The sequence below is a fragment of the Eubalaena glacialis genome, chromosome 9 (assembly GCF_028564815.1).
Source record: "Eubalaena glacialis isolate mEubGla1 chromosome 9, mEubGla1.1.hap2.+ XY, whole genome shotgun sequence".
Taxonomy (NCBI): Eukaryota; Metazoa; Chordata; class Mammalia; order Artiodactyla; family Balaenidae; genus Eubalaena; species Eubalaena glacialis.
This window is the reverse complement of record NC_083724.1, coordinates 122,724,583-122,744,808: the sequence shown is the minus strand read 5'-3', so window position 1 is coordinate 122,744,808 and position 20,226 is coordinate 122,724,583. Positions and strand designations below refer to the sequence as shown.

General features: G+C 38.4%; 1 protein-coding gene across 7 annotated transcripts in view; it reads right to left on the bottom strand.

The window, feature by feature from the left end:
- The window catches only part of NEK1 (NIMA related kinase 1), a 227,791-nt gene that overhangs the window by 117,323 nt on the left and 90,242 nt on the right, over nucleotides 1-20,226 (bottom strand). For 5 of the 7 annotated variants that reach the window (XM_061200799.1, XM_061200796.1, XM_061200801.1 and 2 more), the window contains 5 exons: nucleotides 14,650-14,709; nucleotides 14,356-14,415; nucleotides 14,214-14,261; nucleotides 13,649-13,723; nucleotides 8,121-8,284 (listed from right to left, as the gene is read on the bottom strand). In XM_061200799.1, the coding sequence (XP_061056782.1) occupies nucleotides 8,121-8,284; nucleotides 13,649-13,723; nucleotides 14,214-14,261; nucleotides 14,356-14,415; nucleotides 14,650-14,709 (407 nt within the window). Of the gene's footprint in view, nucleotides 1-7,909; nucleotides 8,042-8,120; nucleotides 8,285-13,648; nucleotides 13,724-14,213; nucleotides 14,262-14,355; nucleotides 14,416-14,649; nucleotides 14,710-20,226 lie in introns of all 7 variants that reach the window. The other 2 variants (XM_061200802.1, XM_061200800.1) reach the window with 2 other exon arrangements.

Sequence of the window (20,226 nt, the reverse complement as noted above, 5' to 3'; positions counted from 1 at the left end):
CACTTCTGATTTTCATACCCCGAACACTCATTTCTTTTACATGTTAACAATTACAGTTGACCCTTGAACAACACATGGGTTTGAACTGTGTGGGTCCACTTAATGTGGATATTTTTCAACAGTAAATACTATAGCACTACATGTTCATGGTTGGTTGAATCCATGGATGCAGAGGAACCTCAGATATGGAGGGCTGACTATAAGTATATGCAGATTGACCCCCGTATTGTTCAAGGGTCAACTGTACTGAGACATGTAAGAATTTTAAATATGAAATTAAACAGTAGAAATTTAAAATCTGATTCACCATAAAGCTATGGAAGATAGTGGCCTGAGATTCATTTAACTTTCATAGTGCTTAAAAGATATTCTTGTGAACCTCCATCACTGGAATTTTCTAGGATTAGATAATCTCTAGAGCTGGTTCAGAGCCTTTCCTGTGTACTAATTTTGTATCCTGCAGCTTTACCAAATTCTTTGATGAGCTCTAGTAGTTTTTTGGTAGCGTCTTTAGGATTTTCTATGTACAGTATCATGTCATCTGTAAACAGTGACAGTTTTAGTTCTTCTCTTCCAATCTGGATTCCTTTCATTTCTTTTTCATCTCTGGTTGCTGAGGCTAGGAAAATCTCCTTCATATACTGGGTTGGCCAAAACGTTCATTTTTCTGTATGTTACAGAAAAACCTGGACAAACGTTTTGACCAACTCAATAGATAGGCAAGGCTGTTATTCTGGTCTGCTATAGCCCCATTTATATAAGGCTGGGCCTAAAGACGACAGATAAACTTTCAGAGAGTATGACATTCAGATATGTCATCTGAAACTGTATATCTACTTGTAAGGCTCTTTTGAGGAGTCCTGGATGCTTACACCACCATATACAATTAGATAAAATCTCTGCTTTGTATCCTGACTGCACTGACTTCCTTTTCTAACCTTTATAAAAGTAAAACTTCTATGAAGTTTTTATGTTTGATTTCCCATTCTAAGATACTGAGTATCTGCAATGTTTGTCAGTCTGGGGCTCCAGCTCACATATGTTAATTCATATTCACTGATTGATTTGATTCACTAAATCAAATAATTCAGCTGCACAGAAATATTTTACTAAGAACCTGATCATACACATAACAGCTTTGATTTAAAGAATGTTCACAGCATTTATGTAAATATAGTACTACCCATTCTATTTATTTATGTAATCTATAAGTTTTGCTTTACTGAATAGTTTTTTCCTAAGCTGGTTTAAATAAGCAGGTATATATAACTGGTTGCTTTCAATCACAAACTCAAAACCTGTAGTGATATTTGCTTACCATTATTTCTTTTTCCTTCTCATTTATTAAACAAATACTTATTGAGTGTCAACTATTTACCAATATTACATCTGTCTTTGAAGATATAAGATGTATAAAACAGACTTCCTGGAATGCAAGGTTGGTGCAACATATAAAAATCAACCAGAGTAATATACCTTATTAAAAGAATAAAGGACAAAACTAGTTTAATGGATTCTATGATTCCTTATAGTATTTAAAAGCCTATACTGTTTTCATTTTTCACATGCATTTCTGTTTCCTACTTAACACATACCAAAAAGAAGAACCCATTCTCATATTTTTATTCCCCTCTAAAGTAGTAAAACTGTACTGAATTGTGAGCACAAACTACATATGTGTGCAAGGCTCATAGGGATAGAGGAAACAGTCAATTAACTTAATAGTCATTGTCTTCACTAAATGTTATTAAGAATTTATATGTGGGACTTCTCCAGTGGCTCAGTGGTTGAGAATCCGCCTGCCAATGCAGGGGACACGGGTTCGATCCCTGGTCCGGAAGATCCCACATGCTGCAGAGCAACTGAGTCCGTGAGCCACAACTACTGAGCCTGTGCTCTAGAGCCTGTGAGCCACAACTACTGAGCCTGAGTGCCACAACTACTGAAGCCCACGCACCTAGAACCTGTGCTCCGCAACAAGAGAATCCACTGCAATGAGAAGCCCGTGCAATGCAACGAAGAGTAGCTCCCGCTCGCCACAACTACAGGAAGCCCGCATACAGCAACAAAGACCCAACACAGCCAAAAATAAATAAATAAATAAAAGAATTTATATGTGTATACTCTGCTTTAGACAAATTAAATAGACTATATCTTTTGAGTTCCAAACTTATGCCACTTAAAATCAGTAGAACATTAATCTAGGTTAATAGTAAAGGAATGATTAATAGAAATACTATATAAGCCACAATATACAGTAAGAAATTAGGAATCTGGAAAGTGAAATACGGAGACATTAAAATGGGTAAAAAAGAAATAATGAGACAAACTCTTCTTCATCCTGACAAGAGAAAAAAGGAAGTTATTTTCTTTCTTTTTCTTATACAAATGCATGAATAAATGGAAAGATCTGGGTAAGATACCTCATATCCATGGCTCAAACCTTTTACGAAGGGAAATTAAAAATTTTGAAAGATGACTAAAAATGGATTTTTTTAAAGAGGTGAAAGCAACATAAAAATGGCAGCAATCTAGGTAGCAGAAATAATCCGAGAAATGAAAAATAAGTCAATATGGTTTAAGGTAGAAGAGTTGGGGTGGTATAGGGTTAATGAAATGAAAAAAGGATGTTGTGGGTGTATTCATTAAGCTTCCTCCTCTGTTTAAGTGGCATAATGTCGATCTGAGGGAATGGAATTGTTGTCAGCTTTACTCAAATGAAGCAATACAGAGGAAAAGACTTGGAAAAGTAAAAGCTCAATAAAATACAAATGTTTAGAGGCACTCAATGGTTTCATAAGATGGTCTCACGTGATTGAGGTTCTAATGTTAAAAGCTAACTGAATATAAGCTCACCAGTTGTAACAAACATACCACTCTGGTGGGGGATGCTGACAATGGGTATAGGGACAGCATGTGGGAAATCTCTGTACCGTCTCCCTCAGTTTTGTGGTGAAGCTAAACTGCTGTAAAAAGTTAAAGTCTTTAAAAAAAAAAGCTAACTGAGGTGTGTTATCAAGACATGGATATAAAAAGCAAAGTCGGACTAGCCAGAGTTACTGATAAAAAGGGAAGAAGAAAAATAATTAACACCATGAAAAAGTAAGAAGCAAATATGGGCTATCTAAAATATGAGGAAAAGATAATCTGAATGAGTCTTAGATGACTATAGATTTCAGTTTGCTGATTCGGTTTGAATCAGGGAAAGGAACTGACTACATATGACAGTAACAAACAAATTATAAAAACCAGAAGTTATGACAGTGTGGAGAAAATGCTCTATAATGCCAATGGTGCTAAAAAGTTCAACAAAAGAATAGGGAAGCAGCTGCATAGCGCAGGAAGATCAGCTTGGTGCTTTGTGACCACCTAGAGGGGTGGGATGGGGAGGATGAGAGGGAGATGCAAGAGGGAGGAGATATGGGGATATATGTATACGTATAGCTGATTCACTTCGTTTTACAGCAGAAACTAACACACCACTGTAAAGCAATTATACTCCAATAAAGATGTTAAAATTTAAAAAAAATCATAATATTCAAATTGGAGGAGACCCTGAGTATTAACTAATGCAACTTCTTGCTGAATAAAGTATTACCATATTCCCATCTAAATATCCCTGACACATGGTCATTCAAACCCCTAGTTTAATACTTTCAGTTTGAGAGCACTGATTAAATCCCACAACAGCCCATCCACTAAACACACCTCATAATGGATGGAAATCTGCTTCTTTACTTCTAATCACAGTACTTCTACGATGTGGAAATACAAAGAAATCTAATTCTTCTTCTACAAGACAAGCCATCCAATTCTTCTGAACTTGTTCCTTTAAGCATGCTTTCTTTAATGGTAGCGAAAATTTCCCAGCTTCTCTAATTTTCCTCATAAAATTTTTTAATTTTTTTTTATTTTTGGCTATGTTGGGTCTTCGTTTCTGTGTGAGGGCTTTCTCCAGTTGCGGCAAGCGGGGGCCACTCTTCATCGCGGTGCGCGGGTCTCTCACTGTTGCGGCCTCTCGTTGCGGAGCACGGCTCCAGATGCGCAGGCTCAGTTGTTGTGGCGCACGGGCTTAGTTGCTCCGCGGCATGTGGGATCTTCCCGGACCAGGGCTCGAACCCATGTCCCCTGCATCGGCAGGCAGACTCTCAACCACTGAGCCACCAGTGAAGCCCTATAATTATACTAGTTTGAAAACTTTTTATTATTTTTCTTTTTCATTCACAAGGAGTTTGCAGGAGAAGCAAATCCTTCAAATGTGCTTAAACTGGCTGATTTATCAACATGGTTAAACTTGCTTCTTTCCTTAATTTAACCTACTGGAGTGTATACCTTAGCAGGATCTGAAAATAAAATAAATAAATTTGACTTCTTAATATTAAACTGTAAAACGAACATACTGAAAGAAGAAAGAGCTGTAAAGCTGCCCTCACGAGACAGAATGGCTTGCTGACCAAGGCAGAGTTGTGTGAAACCTGGTTATACTAACGTTACACATAAAAGCCCTAAGATGAGGGCAGCGGTAGAGGCACAGTGGTACCGATGGCGACAGTGATGGGGGTGCCCGAGAAGCTCCCCGAGGAGCCATCCGAGCAGCAACCGAGGGGGCTGTCCGGCTCACAGCTCAAGCCTCACGCGGAGGCCCACGGCGGGATGTGAGAGCAGCCCAGACCACAGCCAGCTGAGGCTCGGAAGAGCGTGGTAAAATCAGCCTGGGTACGTCCCCTAACCGGTGGTCACTCATCACTAAGTTTTCAACAGTTGTCAACAACATAAAGAAATGACTAATATAATTTTCACAAATCCAAATTTATTTAATCCCAAAGGATAATCTGTATTGTAAGATTGTGTCACCCTACTTTTTTCACATTAAAATGTTCATTCTTTTACCAAAGGATGGAATTAGGGCTGAGAAACTTTTTTTAAATGAGCTTACTTGGCAAATTAAAAGTTGGAAGTCCTCAATCAGGTCTCCAATTTTATTTTATTTTTCATTTTACAGACCTAGTAAGTACGTGCCAACCTAAACCAAGCCCAGAAGAGTAAGCAGGAATTAAGCAGGCAGAAATGTGGGCCGAGGGAGCAGCAGGTAAACCGGAACAAGGACGAGGAAACCATGTCCTTTAAGTCTGCGCTCCCAGAGCTCTGGAAACGAAGAGCAGAAGACAAGGCCATGGAAGCACACAGGCCTCCAAGAGACCTGCAGGCCATTCAGGGGCTGCAATTTGATCCAAGAGGCAATGAAAGGTCAGTAGTTCAACTTTTTAGTGTATGCTATTTACAAACCTTTTCCAAGGGTATATTTATTTGGTCAGATAATTTTTCAGACTCAAAACTACATCAAATGCCCATTAAATTTTCTCTAAATCAAGTCAGTTGTAGCTATGGTCTACGGAGATTATTTTGTTTCCTGATCAATCATACAACATATCTACTATTTCTTTCCACTTTATGTCTTCTGGAAATATGACTATATCCTTTGAACGTTTTTTCTATGTCCTCTTTAAAAATGGAGATTAGTTACAGGAGGACACACTTCTAAAACTTTTTAAATTTGGACATCAAAATATTAACCAGCATCCTCTGAATATAATTCTTTAACCAATTACTAATCCACCTAACAATTTTTACTTATATTTCTTCACCATGTCTACACTGAGACACCCTGGCAACAGTATCTTGCTGAAGTTTATATACCCTACTAGGTATCTAAGTAACTTTTTCACAATGCCTCTAAGGCCAACAGAAATACCTAGCAGTCCCATTCATTAAATAGTTAGGTCAAAACTGCTTAACAGTATGGTCTACACTTTGTCCAACAGGTGTAGTTATGTTTCCCTCACAACTGTAAAATATCCAAGGCACTGTGATGCTCCAAGTTGCCTCAGCACACAGTTTGAGAACTATAGCTCTAGCCTACAACCCTAAAAAGAAATAAAGGCTGTATCTGACAAAATCCATTCTCTGTGAATTTATGCTGCATTGCAGTGATGACTGCTTCCTTTTAAGATGTTTGCAGGCTCTACTTTTAATCTTGCCTGGGATGAACATGAAAAAAACTAGTCTAGTTTATAGAATCTGACTTTTGAAAATTATATGATACTTGATGATCTCCAGTTTGCTACCAATTCTTCCATTTTCTACATCCTCAGATAAAACCAAAATAAATTCAATGAATATATATGAAAGTTCATTCGGTATTTGGTATCATGTTTAATCTTTACAATACCCAAAATTTTAAAATTTTATAACCAGCTAAACCAATAACTGTTTTGCCTGTTCACTAGCAGTATCTCAAGAAGCTGAGAAGTCCTTACAACGGTGCTCGAGGAGCTGAACTCTACACTCAGACGGACTTAGTTTAAATCCTACCACCGCCGCTTACTAGCGGCCTGATCATACACAGGTTTTAAATCTCTGCAGGTCCTAATTTCTTCATCTTATTAAAAGAGTGATATCTAATTCAAAGGGATGCTGTGATGAGTAAATATAACTTGGTATATAATAAGTATGCAATAAATAATATCCATCATCAATAATAAGTTCAAAGCAACATAAGAAAAGGTATGCTATATGTTTGAGTACTACTAAGCCCCCCAAAGTTAGCAGAAAGGAAATGATAAATGATCTCACAATCACAAATGGTTTAAAAGCTGAAAATTAAAATATTGAAACTATATCTGATGCTCAAACAAAGACTTAATGGAAGCTGTGTTCTAGTGGAAGAAGTAACTGAGATACACAGCCATTGAAGACAATATGAAACTCAAGTGTAAATCTATGTGAACACTTCAAGGTTATATGGGAGCCTGATACAAATGGACCAAACTAGTCCAGTACTCGTCACTCCAACTGTGAAGAACCAAGAAACCTTATGGAAGATGAACAGTGTGAAGAAGCAAAACATAGTTTTCCTTATTTTCTTTATACTATACACATTTATTTTAGGAGATCTGATTAAAATTAAACAAAAAAAAGCCATACAAATTATATAGTAGAAAGGTCAATAATACCAGAGGATAAAACCCCATGCAAAAATCTTCTTTACCATTTCATAAAAAACATGCACATGTGGAAGTCTGTGGCCCTCTTTTCTCAAAAATGGGAAGTATTTACAATTAGCTTAACACTTCAGGCTACTGTACATAATTCATAATGTTAATTTATATTCACCTCAATTATTTACCTCTGCTCAGCTACCTTTTAATAATCTTTTATAATTGGGAGAGCCATAAAGAGTTTTATCACACTCAAAAGTATTCTCTGTAAAATGACAAATTAAATTTTCACAAAATGATATCTGCTCTTCCTTAACTGGAACGTTTTTATGGAAGAAATGGGAAGATCTAAAAAAACACATATGCATACTTTAAAAAAAGGAACTATGCAAATTAAAACTATTGACTGCAACCATATTAAATTAACTAATGGAAGAAAAGAAAAAAACCCAATGAACAGGATCACAGTGAGCCATCAATCAGAGATGAACATGAAGAGAAAACAACAAAGAGAAAAGTGGGGTTCTAAGTAATGAGGAAAAGGAAGACCCAAAAGCATGTCTTGGAGTTCTGCATAGAATGTAATTCCATTTTAAATATATTCTGACTTATTTAAAGCAAGTAGATAAAGTTATTACAACCATATGCTGGTTCAAAGTTATCACATGTTCCTTTAAATAGTATGTTCAGCCTATAACATATATAAGCTACAAAAATTAGGCTGAAGAGCTACATGTTTCCCACATGTAATCAAAGGCCAAATTTTCACATAAGAAAATGACTGCATCCAGAAGGCAAAAAATATTCTATGTATAATGGAGAAAACACCCAGAAGGTGTCGGTATTAGGCTGTACATGACATAGGACAAATTTACATGCAAGGGTGAATTTATGGATCATCACAGTCCAACCTGTTTATATTGGCTTGTTTAGACACGGTCTTCAATCTTTTCCAAGTTTTTCTAAGAGCATCGGCATCAGAGGAAGGGTGATGACCTGCAGCCCCCTTGGGAAATCCTGGATGTGCTCCAGGTGGGATTCCTCTGCCAATAAATATGTACGATGACTTCCATTACTTTCTCTAAAGCAAAGCACAAGCAACTTCTGCAGAACACGCCATACCTTTCTGGAAGCCTTCGGCCATGTATTTCTCCTTTCCACTTAGCTTCATTATCTCCTGCTCTTTGTTGCTGCATTTGATCAAAAATGGCGTGGTAATGTTCATACTGTCCTCGAGAAGAAAAAGATGATGGAGCCACAGCCCCTCCACTGCCAAAAAGGGGAGCCTAGGAATCAAACAAAGAGCTCTCACATGCTTGTCTCACAAGACCTTAGGTCTGTACTACCCTCAAAAGAAAAAAGTAAATTTCAACACTTGACTCTTAAAAAGCAATTACCTAATTTAACATGTTTTCCTACTATATTATAACCATTAACAATCAAAAACTAGTATACTTTGTTACTAACAATAAAGCTTAATTCAATGTAACAAACTAAAATATAAACTATCACTAAATTTATGTAACTATGAAAAAACTTGGTCTTAATTAATGAGTTTTGAAACAAGTTTCTAGTATACATTTTATGTGATCCCATTCTATTAAGTTTAAATATGTATAGCTTATAAATAAAACAGAGACTGCTTTTGTAACACTCAAAATTATATCTAACGAAAACATAGGGCATTTAACATACCCCAGATCCAATTCAACAAGCAATGATGATATAAACACCACTGAAACATACTCTAGGTGTAAATAAAAGAAGCAAAACAACATACCTATCCTTAAGCAGTTGACAAACACACTGGGAAACAAAGTATAAAGCCTGAAAAACATTTCATTTCCTGTAGTAAATGAGTGGCAAAAGGCACACTCTAAAGTAGTAAATACTGAGCAAATTTACAAAATAGAAAAAAAAAAATTATGAGAAATAAAAATTCCAAAAAAAAAAAATCACTGGAGAAAAATATTATTCAACCCAGCCTTGAAAGCAATGTAACAAAGAAAGAGTAAATGATTAAATATGAACCATGGTATTAAAGTAAAACTTAAAGTAAAAATAAGCACTGGAGGTATATGTTTAGGTGTCGGCAGTAGGGGGAAAAAGGACGCAGGAAGACGTAAGAAGTTAACTAGAAAGAAGGCAGATAGGAAGTGTTATATTTGGTCCTAAAAGGTCATCACAGGTAACTGCCCTCAGCCTGGGTGTGCGAGTTCATAGAATAAACAATAGAAAGCACACATACATTTTCTAGCAGGAAAGTGCACTAAGACAGTTTCTAAGAAGGTCGGTGGGACTTCCCTGGTGGTGCAGTGGTTAAGAATCCGCCTGCCAATGCAGGGGACAAGGGTTCGAGCCCTGCTCCAGGAAGACCCCATGTGCTACGGAGCAACTAGGCCTGTGCACCACAACTACTGAGCCTGCGCTCTAGAGCCTGCGAGCCACAACTACCGAAGCCCGCACTCCTAGAGCCCGTGCTCCGCAACAAGAAAAGCCACTGCAATGAGAAGCCTGCGCACCGCAACGAAGAGTAGCCTCCACTCACCACAACTAGAGAAAGCCCGTGTGCAGCAACGAAGACCCAACGCAGCCGAAAATAAACAAACAAATAAATAAATAAAGTTAAAAAAAAGTCAGTAAGTCAAATTACACATGATAAGCAAGAATAAGAGAGAGAACAAAGTAGAGGAACTAATTAGAAGGCTTGCTGCACTGACACCAAGCCAAGAAGCCAAGAAGCCTGCGAGCAAAGAAAGGCAATCAGAGAAGTCAACGGTGAAGGGAGCTGTGGGTTCTCTGCTGAAATAACAAAGGATGAAGGCAAAGGCATAGGACACAGCCTCAGAACACACGCACCCAAGCGCATGGAAAACTCACAGAAAACAGAGATGTCAGGATGAGAGTTGAGTAAGTGTAGAATGTTGCAGAGGTCAGGGGGCAAGAACTGCACTGCAAAGAGGAAATAGGAACCTCAAAGGCAGAGGCCAGCAGCACCAAAAGGAAGACAAAGTGACATGACTCAAGTGGAGGGGCAGCCCTCAAACGCGGATGAGAGCAGAAGCCAGAACACTGCCAGGAAAGGGAGAAGAGCTTCCAGGTGACGACATCCTGAGCAAGAAGTCTGGCTAAGGAAAATACGAGAACCAAATAAAAGGCATTTCAGTGTACCCAATGAGGTAAAACTTGTGTTAACATCTTGACACAAGAATTGCGTACAGTATTATAAGAAAGCCTGTTTTTTAAAAAAATCAGCTCAAGATAAAAATAGAAAACTGATTCAAGATGCTTGAATAGCAAGAGATGAAAGTTGCTAGAAATAGGGAAGATACCTCATTAGGCAGGAAACTCCATCAAGGTGATTTTTATATACATTTTCAAAATGTGCATCTCAGGGCAAGATTATCAGAATCACAATTCTGGTAAAAGGTGGTCATACCTCCTACGAGACTGGTTCCTCCAGTTTAGTCTGGCGCTAATATCATCTTAAGTTTGACTGTTCTAAGGTTTCTCTTTAGCAAAATCAAATGTATGTACATATCTCTGAAGATACCTATACTCAAAATAATGCTGATAACACTGTACTAGAATACTGAAGCAATAGGATCTTTTAAACATGACTTTATTCACCAATTATAAGCGCAGGCTGATGTTCTGACAAATACAGACACTCTTGGAACCACTACCACAATCGAAAGCACATCCATCACCCCAAAAGGTCCCTCATGTTCCTTTGCAGCCAACACCCCCTCCTTCCAGCAAACACTGATCTGCTCTCTGTCACAGAAATTGGATTTGCCTTTTCGTATCATTTCATATAAATGGATTCATACAATATGTACTCTTGTGCCTGGCTTCTTTCACTCAGTATGCTTTTGACTGACCCATGTTGTTGCATGTATTAATAGGCTATTCCTTTTCAATGCTGAGTAGCATTCCAATATATTGTCAAACAACAGATACACTCTTATATATAATGGTTATCTATATAATCAAACTATATATGTGGAACATTTCATAATTTTTCTAAGAACACACTTTCATAACAGATACATCAAAAATGGATAAAGCATTGAAAATCAACTACAATTTTAAAGAAGAAAAAAATACCTATCAGAAGAATCAAAAAGAAAAAAGAAAAAATGGATAAAGCAAAAAGTCCCAGATTTTGCAGATACTAAGTAATCAAGGACAGTAGGTTATTTATACTGTGCATGTCTTGGTATTTAGAAGTATATAATATTAGAATATTAACTTTGAAATATTTCCCTTAATGTTTAGTTTTTGTTTTATCTTTATTTTGGGGAATCTCCTTAATTTGATTCACATTTTTACTGAGCTTCCAGGTCCTTATCAACTGTACAGAAATCAAACAGCTGAAGAAGTTAAATATTTCAAACCTCATGGGGAATAAGTGCAGAAACTAACATAGACTTTGCTTTACGTCATGGAAAATAAATTGTTTTATTAATCCTCACAGAAAGCAGTATAGAAGTTTATGAAGCAAAGCAGAAACGTATTAAGCACACAGTATCTCACACTGTTGAGAAACTATAATCAAACATTGATAAAACTGGACTTTAGGATTAAATATGGCTTTAGACATCAGAGGGAAAAAAGGTGCTTTACTGCATAAAGAAGATATATGCAAAGGGAGAAGAAAAAATAATCAAATTCTCAACACTAATCATGGACTGATATAAAACGCTTGACAAGATCTGAGGGCCTGCACTTTGGTAAGATTTTACTATCTAATCCTATAAGATATGGGGTTAGTTATTTTAGAATGGGCCAAATTCTGTCTGAGTCATTCCTTATCACTCAGGAGGTTAAAAGTTCAATTTCATAGTAAATTGGATAGTACAGTACAAAAATAGTAAAGTACAATTTTAAAGATAAAATTGTATTACTAAAAACTGTATAAGTCTATATTAATACAGAATTAGCAAAAGTGACTCCTACCGGGTTATTGATATGTAATACGAAAAATGTGTCATCTCAAGACACTGAAATACAAACCAAGAAAGCCAGAGCAGAACATGTATGTCTACATAAACAGATAAATTTTTATTCAAATCATATCTTTCGGGGAAAAAGAAACAAGTAAGAATGGTAATCATTTCAACTTAACAAATATCTACTGGGAACCTAAATACCACAGTTTAAAGACCTTAAGTAACAGTTGATTGGATGATACAAATTAAAACTGATAATACAGAGGAATAATAGTATGTATTCATTTTTTATTGCTGTGTCATGAAGTACCACAAACTCAGCAGCTTAAGACAGACCCATTTGTGGTCTCAGGAGTCTGGGCATGGTTAGCAGGGTCCTCTGCTCGGGGTCTCACCAGGCAGAAATCAAGGTGTCAGCCAGGTCTGCCACCCTCATCTGAGGCTCAGGATCCTCTTCCAAGGTCATTGGTTCCTGGCAGAATTCACTCCCTTGTGGCTGTCACGGCTAAGGTCACTACATTCTTGCTAGCTGTTGGTCAGAGACCACTATCAGCTCCCAGAGGACACCTGTGCTTCCCTGCCACATGAACGCGTGCTTTTTCCCAGGCCAGCAGAAGCTGTCTCTCTGACCTTCTCCCTTCCAGGCTGCTATGAGGGAGGCTTATAAAATAGTGACGTGACCACAGGAGTGGCTACCTCATCAGCAGGGCCATACTACACAGCCTGACCAAGGGGCTGCGACACACCCTGTTCACAGGTTCCCCCACACTCCAGTGGAGGGATAACATCAGGCCTGACCCCTGGAGTCAGGAATTTGGGGACCACCTTAGAATTCGGCATGTAAAGGATGCTATGAGGGCAAAAGAAGAAACGCAAGATTCAGACTGGCAGAGCAAGGAAAGGAAAAGGAGCTTAACAGGTGAGTCCTTGCAGGCCAAGCTCGGGCACTGCTCTTGAAATTTCCTTCCTTCCCTCCTTCCCTCCTTCCTTCCTTCCTTTCTTTCTTTTTTTAAATGAAGAAATTAAGGCTCAGAAAAGTTAAGTAACTTGCCCAAGGTTGTACAGTGTGGATCTGCCCAAAGGAAATGTCTGAATTAACCTACCTAGGTAAATGGCTGGTTAGGTCACTGGTTACCTAGGTAAATGGCTGGAGGTAGGAGTGCGAGTGAGGAAGGACGGAGGGTGCTTTCAGGTAAAGTGAAACACGAGTGTCAGGACATAGCTCCAGCAGGCCACACACAGTGGGGAAACTGCAGTACGGTCCTTAGCTCAGCACGACTAGAGCGCACAGCGCTGCGTGGCGGGACCAGGATGAGCGCGGAGAGACTGGCAGGGCCCCGCTTAGTACGGGTCTTCTGAAAACGGAATCTTCAGGTCTGCGTGAAGCTACGGGAGGACTTTAGGCAGAGTGGAGACAAACTGTATTTGATTCTAAAAAGACGCCTCAGGCAGGAATGGTGTATCACAGCCTTCACAGCAAACTTTTTATGCAATTTTAACAGTGTCACATATTAGTTATCAGTACAAATTACATACCAAATACGTGCAGGAAAACTAAGGAGTCATAACAGACGCTGAAGAACTCTAGTAAAAAGTAAGTGTATCCCCCCAAAAAGCCAGTTGTACACCTTATCAAGAGCAGGGGGAAACTGGAGGAAAAGCAGTAGTGTAAGTGCACTGGCACCAAAGGCCTACCTTCATTTCACCGCTTCCACCAGCACTCAGCACGTTTCTCCATCCTTGTTCCCTGGCCCTATTTATTTTCTCCAACTTTTGGGGAAAAGAAACAAACAAACAAAACACCATTTCAAATATTTAGTATAAAGTACATAAAATACATTTAGAAATAAAATGGAATCAGTGTATCCCTTTAAAAAAAAAAGGGCGGGGGGGACTTCCCTGGTGCCGCAGTGGTTGGGAGCCCTCCTGCCGACGCAGGGGACGCGGGTTTGATCCCTGGTCCGGGAGGATCCCGCGTGCCGCGGAGCGGCTGAGCCCGTGTGCCGCAGCTACTGATCCTGCGCTCTAGAGCCTGCGAGCCACAGCTACTGAGCCCGCAGGCCTGGAGTCCGTGCTCCGCAGCGGGATAGGCTACTGCGATGGGAAGCAAGTGCACTGCGGCGAGGCGTGGCCCCCACTTGCCGCAGCTAGAGAGGACCTGTGTGCAGCAACAGGGACCCAACGCAGCCAGGGAAAAAAAAAAAAAGGCGCGTGTGTAGGAGGCAGTGCAGCATACCGGGGAAACAGACCATCCTCTTACCCTTTCCTTTTCTTGCCTTTTCATCTGTTCAGCCTTCATTAAACTAATCTGTAACAAGTTTTAAAGACAAACTTTTTAGAACTCTTGAAACTATTATCCTCTCCAACTTGGCAGGGGAAAAAAGTAAGAGCGAAATAACTACCTGATCCTTTCGTTTCTTTTCTTTTTCATTCAATTCCAGCCTTCTCTTCCTTGCTGGTTCCTTAAATAAAAAAAGAACATTTTTTATCAATAATAAATACTACTTCTTCTAGTTTCATCAGTAAAGCTAGCATACCAATGGTAGACGTATGCCCAGGGAGGTTAAAAAACAGAAATAAGTTAGAGGTATTTGAAAGAAATAAGGAGGAAAGGTTTGGAGGTTTTATAAGATTTGTTTCTTTTTTTATAATTATTTTTACAAAGCTTTAAAATAAGCAGACAGATGTCTTTATACCTCAAACAGTTTCCTCCTTTCTTCTCCAGGATTCACTTTCTTCACTGGACTTTGATGGGCCTGGACAAAAAGTGAAACTACAAATTAGATAAGGATTTTGAAAAATTCAAATGTATGGAAATTTAAAACAGGAAAAAATGTAAAGCCAATACTGCCATAACTGTCTTTCAAAATATATTATCCCTGGGGCTTCCCTGGTGGTGCAGTGATTAAGAATCTGCCTGCCAATGCAGGGGACGTGGGTTCGATCCCTGGTCCAGGAAGATCCCACATGCCGCAGAGAAACTAAGCCCGTGCACCGCAACTACTGAGCCTGTGCTCTACAGCCTGCAAGCCACAGCTACTGAGCCCGCGTGCCACAACTACTGAAGCCGACGCGCCTAGAGCCTGTGCTCCGCAACAAGAGAAGCCACCGCAATGAGAAGCCTGCACACCGCAACAAAGAGTAGCCCCCGCTCGCAGCGATTAGAGAAAGCCCACACGCAGCAATCAGAGAAAGCCCACGCACAGCAATGAAGACACAATGCAGCCAAAAATAAATAAATAAAATAAATTAATTAATTAAAAAAATTTTTAAATAAATAAAAATAAAGTCACCTATAAAAAAGTAGATAAAGGACATACACAGAGGTTAGCAAAAATAAAGGAAATAGCCAGTAACTACCACCCAAGTCAAGGCACAGAATACTGCCAACACGCAGAAGCCCTCCACCAGAGAGGTAGCCACCGTCCTGACTTTACTAATCACTATCTTGCTTGTCTTTATGGCTTTGCCAATTATGTATGCCTTCCTAAGCAATACAGTTTCGTTTTCTGTGTTCTGAGTTGTATATTAATGGAATTACACAATATATATTCCTTTGTATCTCACTTCTGTTGCTCAACATTGTTTTCAGAATCGTCCATGTTATTATTTGTATCTGCATTTGTTTTCTTCATTGATAAGTAATACTCCATTGATGTTGATTCCTTTCTTGCATAGTTATCTTGCACTTTTCTCAGCAGGTCTATTCTAAAGTATTTGAGAATTGGGAGATTGGGATTGACATATATACACTAATATGTATAAAATAGATAACTAATAAGAACCTGCTGTATAAAAATAAAATAAGGGCTTCCCTGGTGGCGCAGTGGTTGAGAATCTGCCTGCCAATGCAGGGGACAGGGGTTCAAGCCCTGGTTTGGGAAGATCCCACATGCCGCGGAGCAACTAGGCCCGTGAGCCACAATTACTGAGCCTGCGCGTCTGGAGCCTGTGCTCCGCGACAAGAGAGGCCGCGACAGTGAGAGGCCCGCGCACCGCGATGAAGAGTGGCCCCCGCTTGCCGCATCTAGAGAAAGCCCGCGCACAGAAACGAAGACCCAACACAGCCAAAAATAAATAAATAAATAAGCCTACACCTTTAAAAATAAATAAAATTCAAAAAAAATAAATAAAAACTAAACTAAAATAAAGTATTTGAGGGAGTCTGTCACTACGCCTCTCCGTCTCCTTTTCTGATTATCATTTTTGCATGCTGAACTTCTGTCAGGCCACTTCACTGAATCCATTAATAGCGTTCTGCTGCTTCACTAGGATTTTCTGCATAGGGAATCATATCATCTGTAAACGTCTGTTTTCTCTTCTCTCCCAGTATTTATGTTTCTTATTTCTTTCTCTTTTTAATTACATTAGCTAGGCTTTGGAATAACATTAAATAATAGCAATCATTGCAAACATCCTTGTTTTGCTCCTAACTTTAATGTAAATGCTTCCAATTTTTCAGTATTATGTATAATGCCTGACATGGGTTTCTAGTATATATAACTGCGTCATGTTAAGAACTTTCCCCTCTATTTCTTGAATGAAAGAAATTTGGATTTTAAAATTTTATTTATTTATTTATTTATGGCTGCGTTGGGTCTTTGTTGCTGCGCGCGGGCTTTCTTTAGTTGCGACGAGCGGGAGCTACTCTTTGTTGCGGTGCACGGGCTTCTCCTTGAGGTGGCTTTTCCTCTTGTGGAGCACGGGCTCTAGGCATGTGGGCTTCAGTAGTTGTGGCATGTGGGCTCAGCAGTTGTGGTGCACGGGCTCTAGAGCGCAGGCTCAGTAGTTGTGGCGCATGGGCTTAGTTGCTCCACAGCATGTGGGATCTTCCTGGACCAGGGCTGGAACCCGTGTCCCCTGCATTGAGAGGTGGATTCTTAACCACTGCGCCACCAGGGAGGTCACTGGATCTTTTTTAAAAACCATTTTATTGAGGTACGATGGACATACAAAAAGTTGTACATGTTTAATGTATACAACCAAAGCAGTTTTTTTTTTTTAAAGTGTTAAATTCTACTGAACTTTCAGTATCTACTGAGATCATTTATGTATGATTTTCTCAACTTACTAATGAAGTGAAATTAACCAGTTTCCTACTGTTGAACCATCCTTGCATCCCGAAATGTATCCTATTTAATAATTCTTAAACCATTCTTTTGATAAATGATTTGAGTTTTTGAAAAACTTCTTTTAGGATTTCTGCATGTGTGCTCGTAAGTATAACTGACCCATGGATTTCTTTCTTTTTTTATCCTGGGCTAGCTACTTAATTTTGTGAACAATGTTAAGCCTACTGTATGATCAGTTTTTCAAACCGTTCAAAATACAATTCTATATACCAAAAAAGATTAAAAGTATTTACAGGAAACTCTAGTTATTTATCATGAACCAATTTTAAATTTTTCAGCTACCTTAGGAAAAAATGAATATAAAAGAAACACTGTACAAAATTATTTACCTATGTTGGGTTTCAACTCAAAGGAAAGCAGATGCTACTTAAAAAAAAATTATTTCAGTGGTCATTTACATTATTATTAAAATAATTCAGCATTTGATTAAATCATTAAAGTGTCTCCACTAACAATTCCATTTCAATAGCAGCTGTATTTTGGTAAAAGTCAATGTTATGAAATTACACTCATATACCACTTATTGCTTCAACTTCCTAAATTTTGTAAAATGACCATAACGGATAAGCACTAAAATTCTAAATGCAAATTCAGAATATTACAAAATGAATATGACCCACAATCAATATGAAATTAATATAATTAATTCCAGAAATATATTACTGTTAAGATATTATATGGCTCACAACACATAAAAAAGAACTAAAAAGGCACCAAAAGTTTCCTTTCACTAAAAAAAAAAAAATTCAAAAAGATATTTAAAGTTTCTGCTTACTTTAGAAAGCAACATGATACATAATTTAAACATAATTTCTTCCTTAGGAAATGCAACTAACTTATTTTAATGAATACATTATTTAATTTGAGCACAATAAAATGATAATATTTAGAATATGTAACATCATCAAATGGGTTGATAAACTGTTAAAATGAGAATAATGATTCTCTTATACTGTGTTTTGGCATTTTAATTAAATGACCATCATAAACCAAATCCATTTTATTGATACAGCATGTTTTAACTCAAAGCTACATCATCAATGTGATAAGTGGTATTAAGTATCGTACCAGGGACTTCCCTGGCAGTCCAGTGGTTAAGACTCGGCACTTCCACTGCAGGGGGCATGGGTTCGATCCCTGGTCGGGGAACTAACATCTCGCAAGCCGCGCGGTGCAGCCCCCCCCCGCAAAAAAAAAAAAAAACAAAAAACTCACACCATGACTAACTAAACAGCAAGTTCACTCCCTGACAAAATGACCCAAGCAGTAGGTTCCCGGAACCATCCCATCTCCTCCTCACTGTATTACTAGATCCTAACTCCTAACCTAACGCTGGCTAGTTATTTCAATTCAACTTTCACTTAAGCTGAACCATGTATCTCACCACCTCACTCCAGGAAAGACACTAGGGTTAATGAGACGACAGTAATAATGAAATATTTAAAGAACAGTAGCTTTCAAACTTTTTGTAAAAGCAACCCACACTAAGAAATATATTTCACATCCAGGCCCAATTAAGATACACACACACACACACACACACCCCCAAGTTCCATAAAATACTTTTACTATGTGTAGCTGAGTCTGTTACTTTCCATTCTATTACTTAAAAAAAAAGTCCCTGCTCTTCACCCACTAAATGGTTTGGCCACCACTAATAGACAGCAACTCCCTCTTTTAAAATAGTCAAGAGAGCGTTCTGGGGGCACTATTACTGAAGTACAAGGAAAAAACAGTTGTACATAATGTTTTTTATCGCATTACAATCACAAAGTTAACATTTCAAAGTATGTTTTATATATATATATAGAATTTAAACTAGTGGGGAATGCTACCCAGGAGCTTTGTAAAAATACATATTCCTTCCATACAAAAGAGTATTACTTGCCAATAAACAGGAATGAAGTACTGATACATGCTACAACATGGATACATGCTACAACCTTGAAAACACTATACTAAGCAAAAGAAGCCAGTCACAAAAGACCACATACTGTATGACTCCATTTACATGAAATGTCCAGCACAAGCAAATCTATACAGAGACAAAAGAAGATTAGCAGCTGCCCAGGGCTAAGAGTTGGGGAAGAACGGGGAGTGAATGCTAATGGGAAAAGGATTTTGTGGGGAGGCAATGAAAATGTTCTAAAGTCGATTGTGGGGATGGTTGCACAACCCCTGCAAATTCATTAGAAACCATTTAATTCCAAACTTTAAAGGGATGAGTTGTACAGTATGTGAGTTATATCTTGATAAAGCTATTTTCAAAAAACACATATCCCCAAGAGTTGCTGAATTATAATTTCTGGAGACAGAGCCTTGCGTTCTACATTTTGACAAGTTCCACAGGTGAACACTTATGTAGCAGGTCTAGCACTGGTCTCCACATTTGTGAACCACGACACCCAACAACTTAAAAATATTAACGTGAGTGATACAGCATCTCACTATACATGACCAGCTTTAAACCAGATTACACAACCGTGTGCAACAAGAGAATGTTTAACTAAGACACCTACGTACTCTTGGGTAAGTCACATGAAAGCAAGAGTTATATTCATGTTTTGGTCCTCCAGATTGCCTCACATATAAGATACTCAAATATTTGTGAAATAAAAAATGCCAAGCTGTTCCTCTGAGATCACACAAGTATTTTCAGAACACTATTTCTACACAGAAGAGAAAAATATGGTAACATAAAACATCCATACTAAAAGAAAAGTGTTGTTTTGTTTCTTTGCTAAAGTCAGAACCAAAATACTGAAACATATTCACAGAGCTCCCTCTGGTGGCTTCATAACCACTCCTTTGTTTTAACTGAAGCCTTTTAGAAAACAGCTGTGATTATTAATAGGAACTGGAGCAAAGAAGGTTTTTATGACATGCAGATATTTTTTTTTTTTTTTTTAAACATCTTTATTGAAGTATAATTGCTTTACAATGGTGTGCTAGCTTCTGCTTTACAACAAAGTGAATCAGTTACACATATACATATGTTGCCATATCTCTTCCCTCTTGCATCTCCCTCCCTCCCACCCTCCCTATCCCACCCCTCTAGGTGGTCACAAAGCACCGAGCTGATCTCCCTGTGCTATGCGGCTGCTTCCCACTAGTTATCTATTTTACATTTGGTAGTGTATA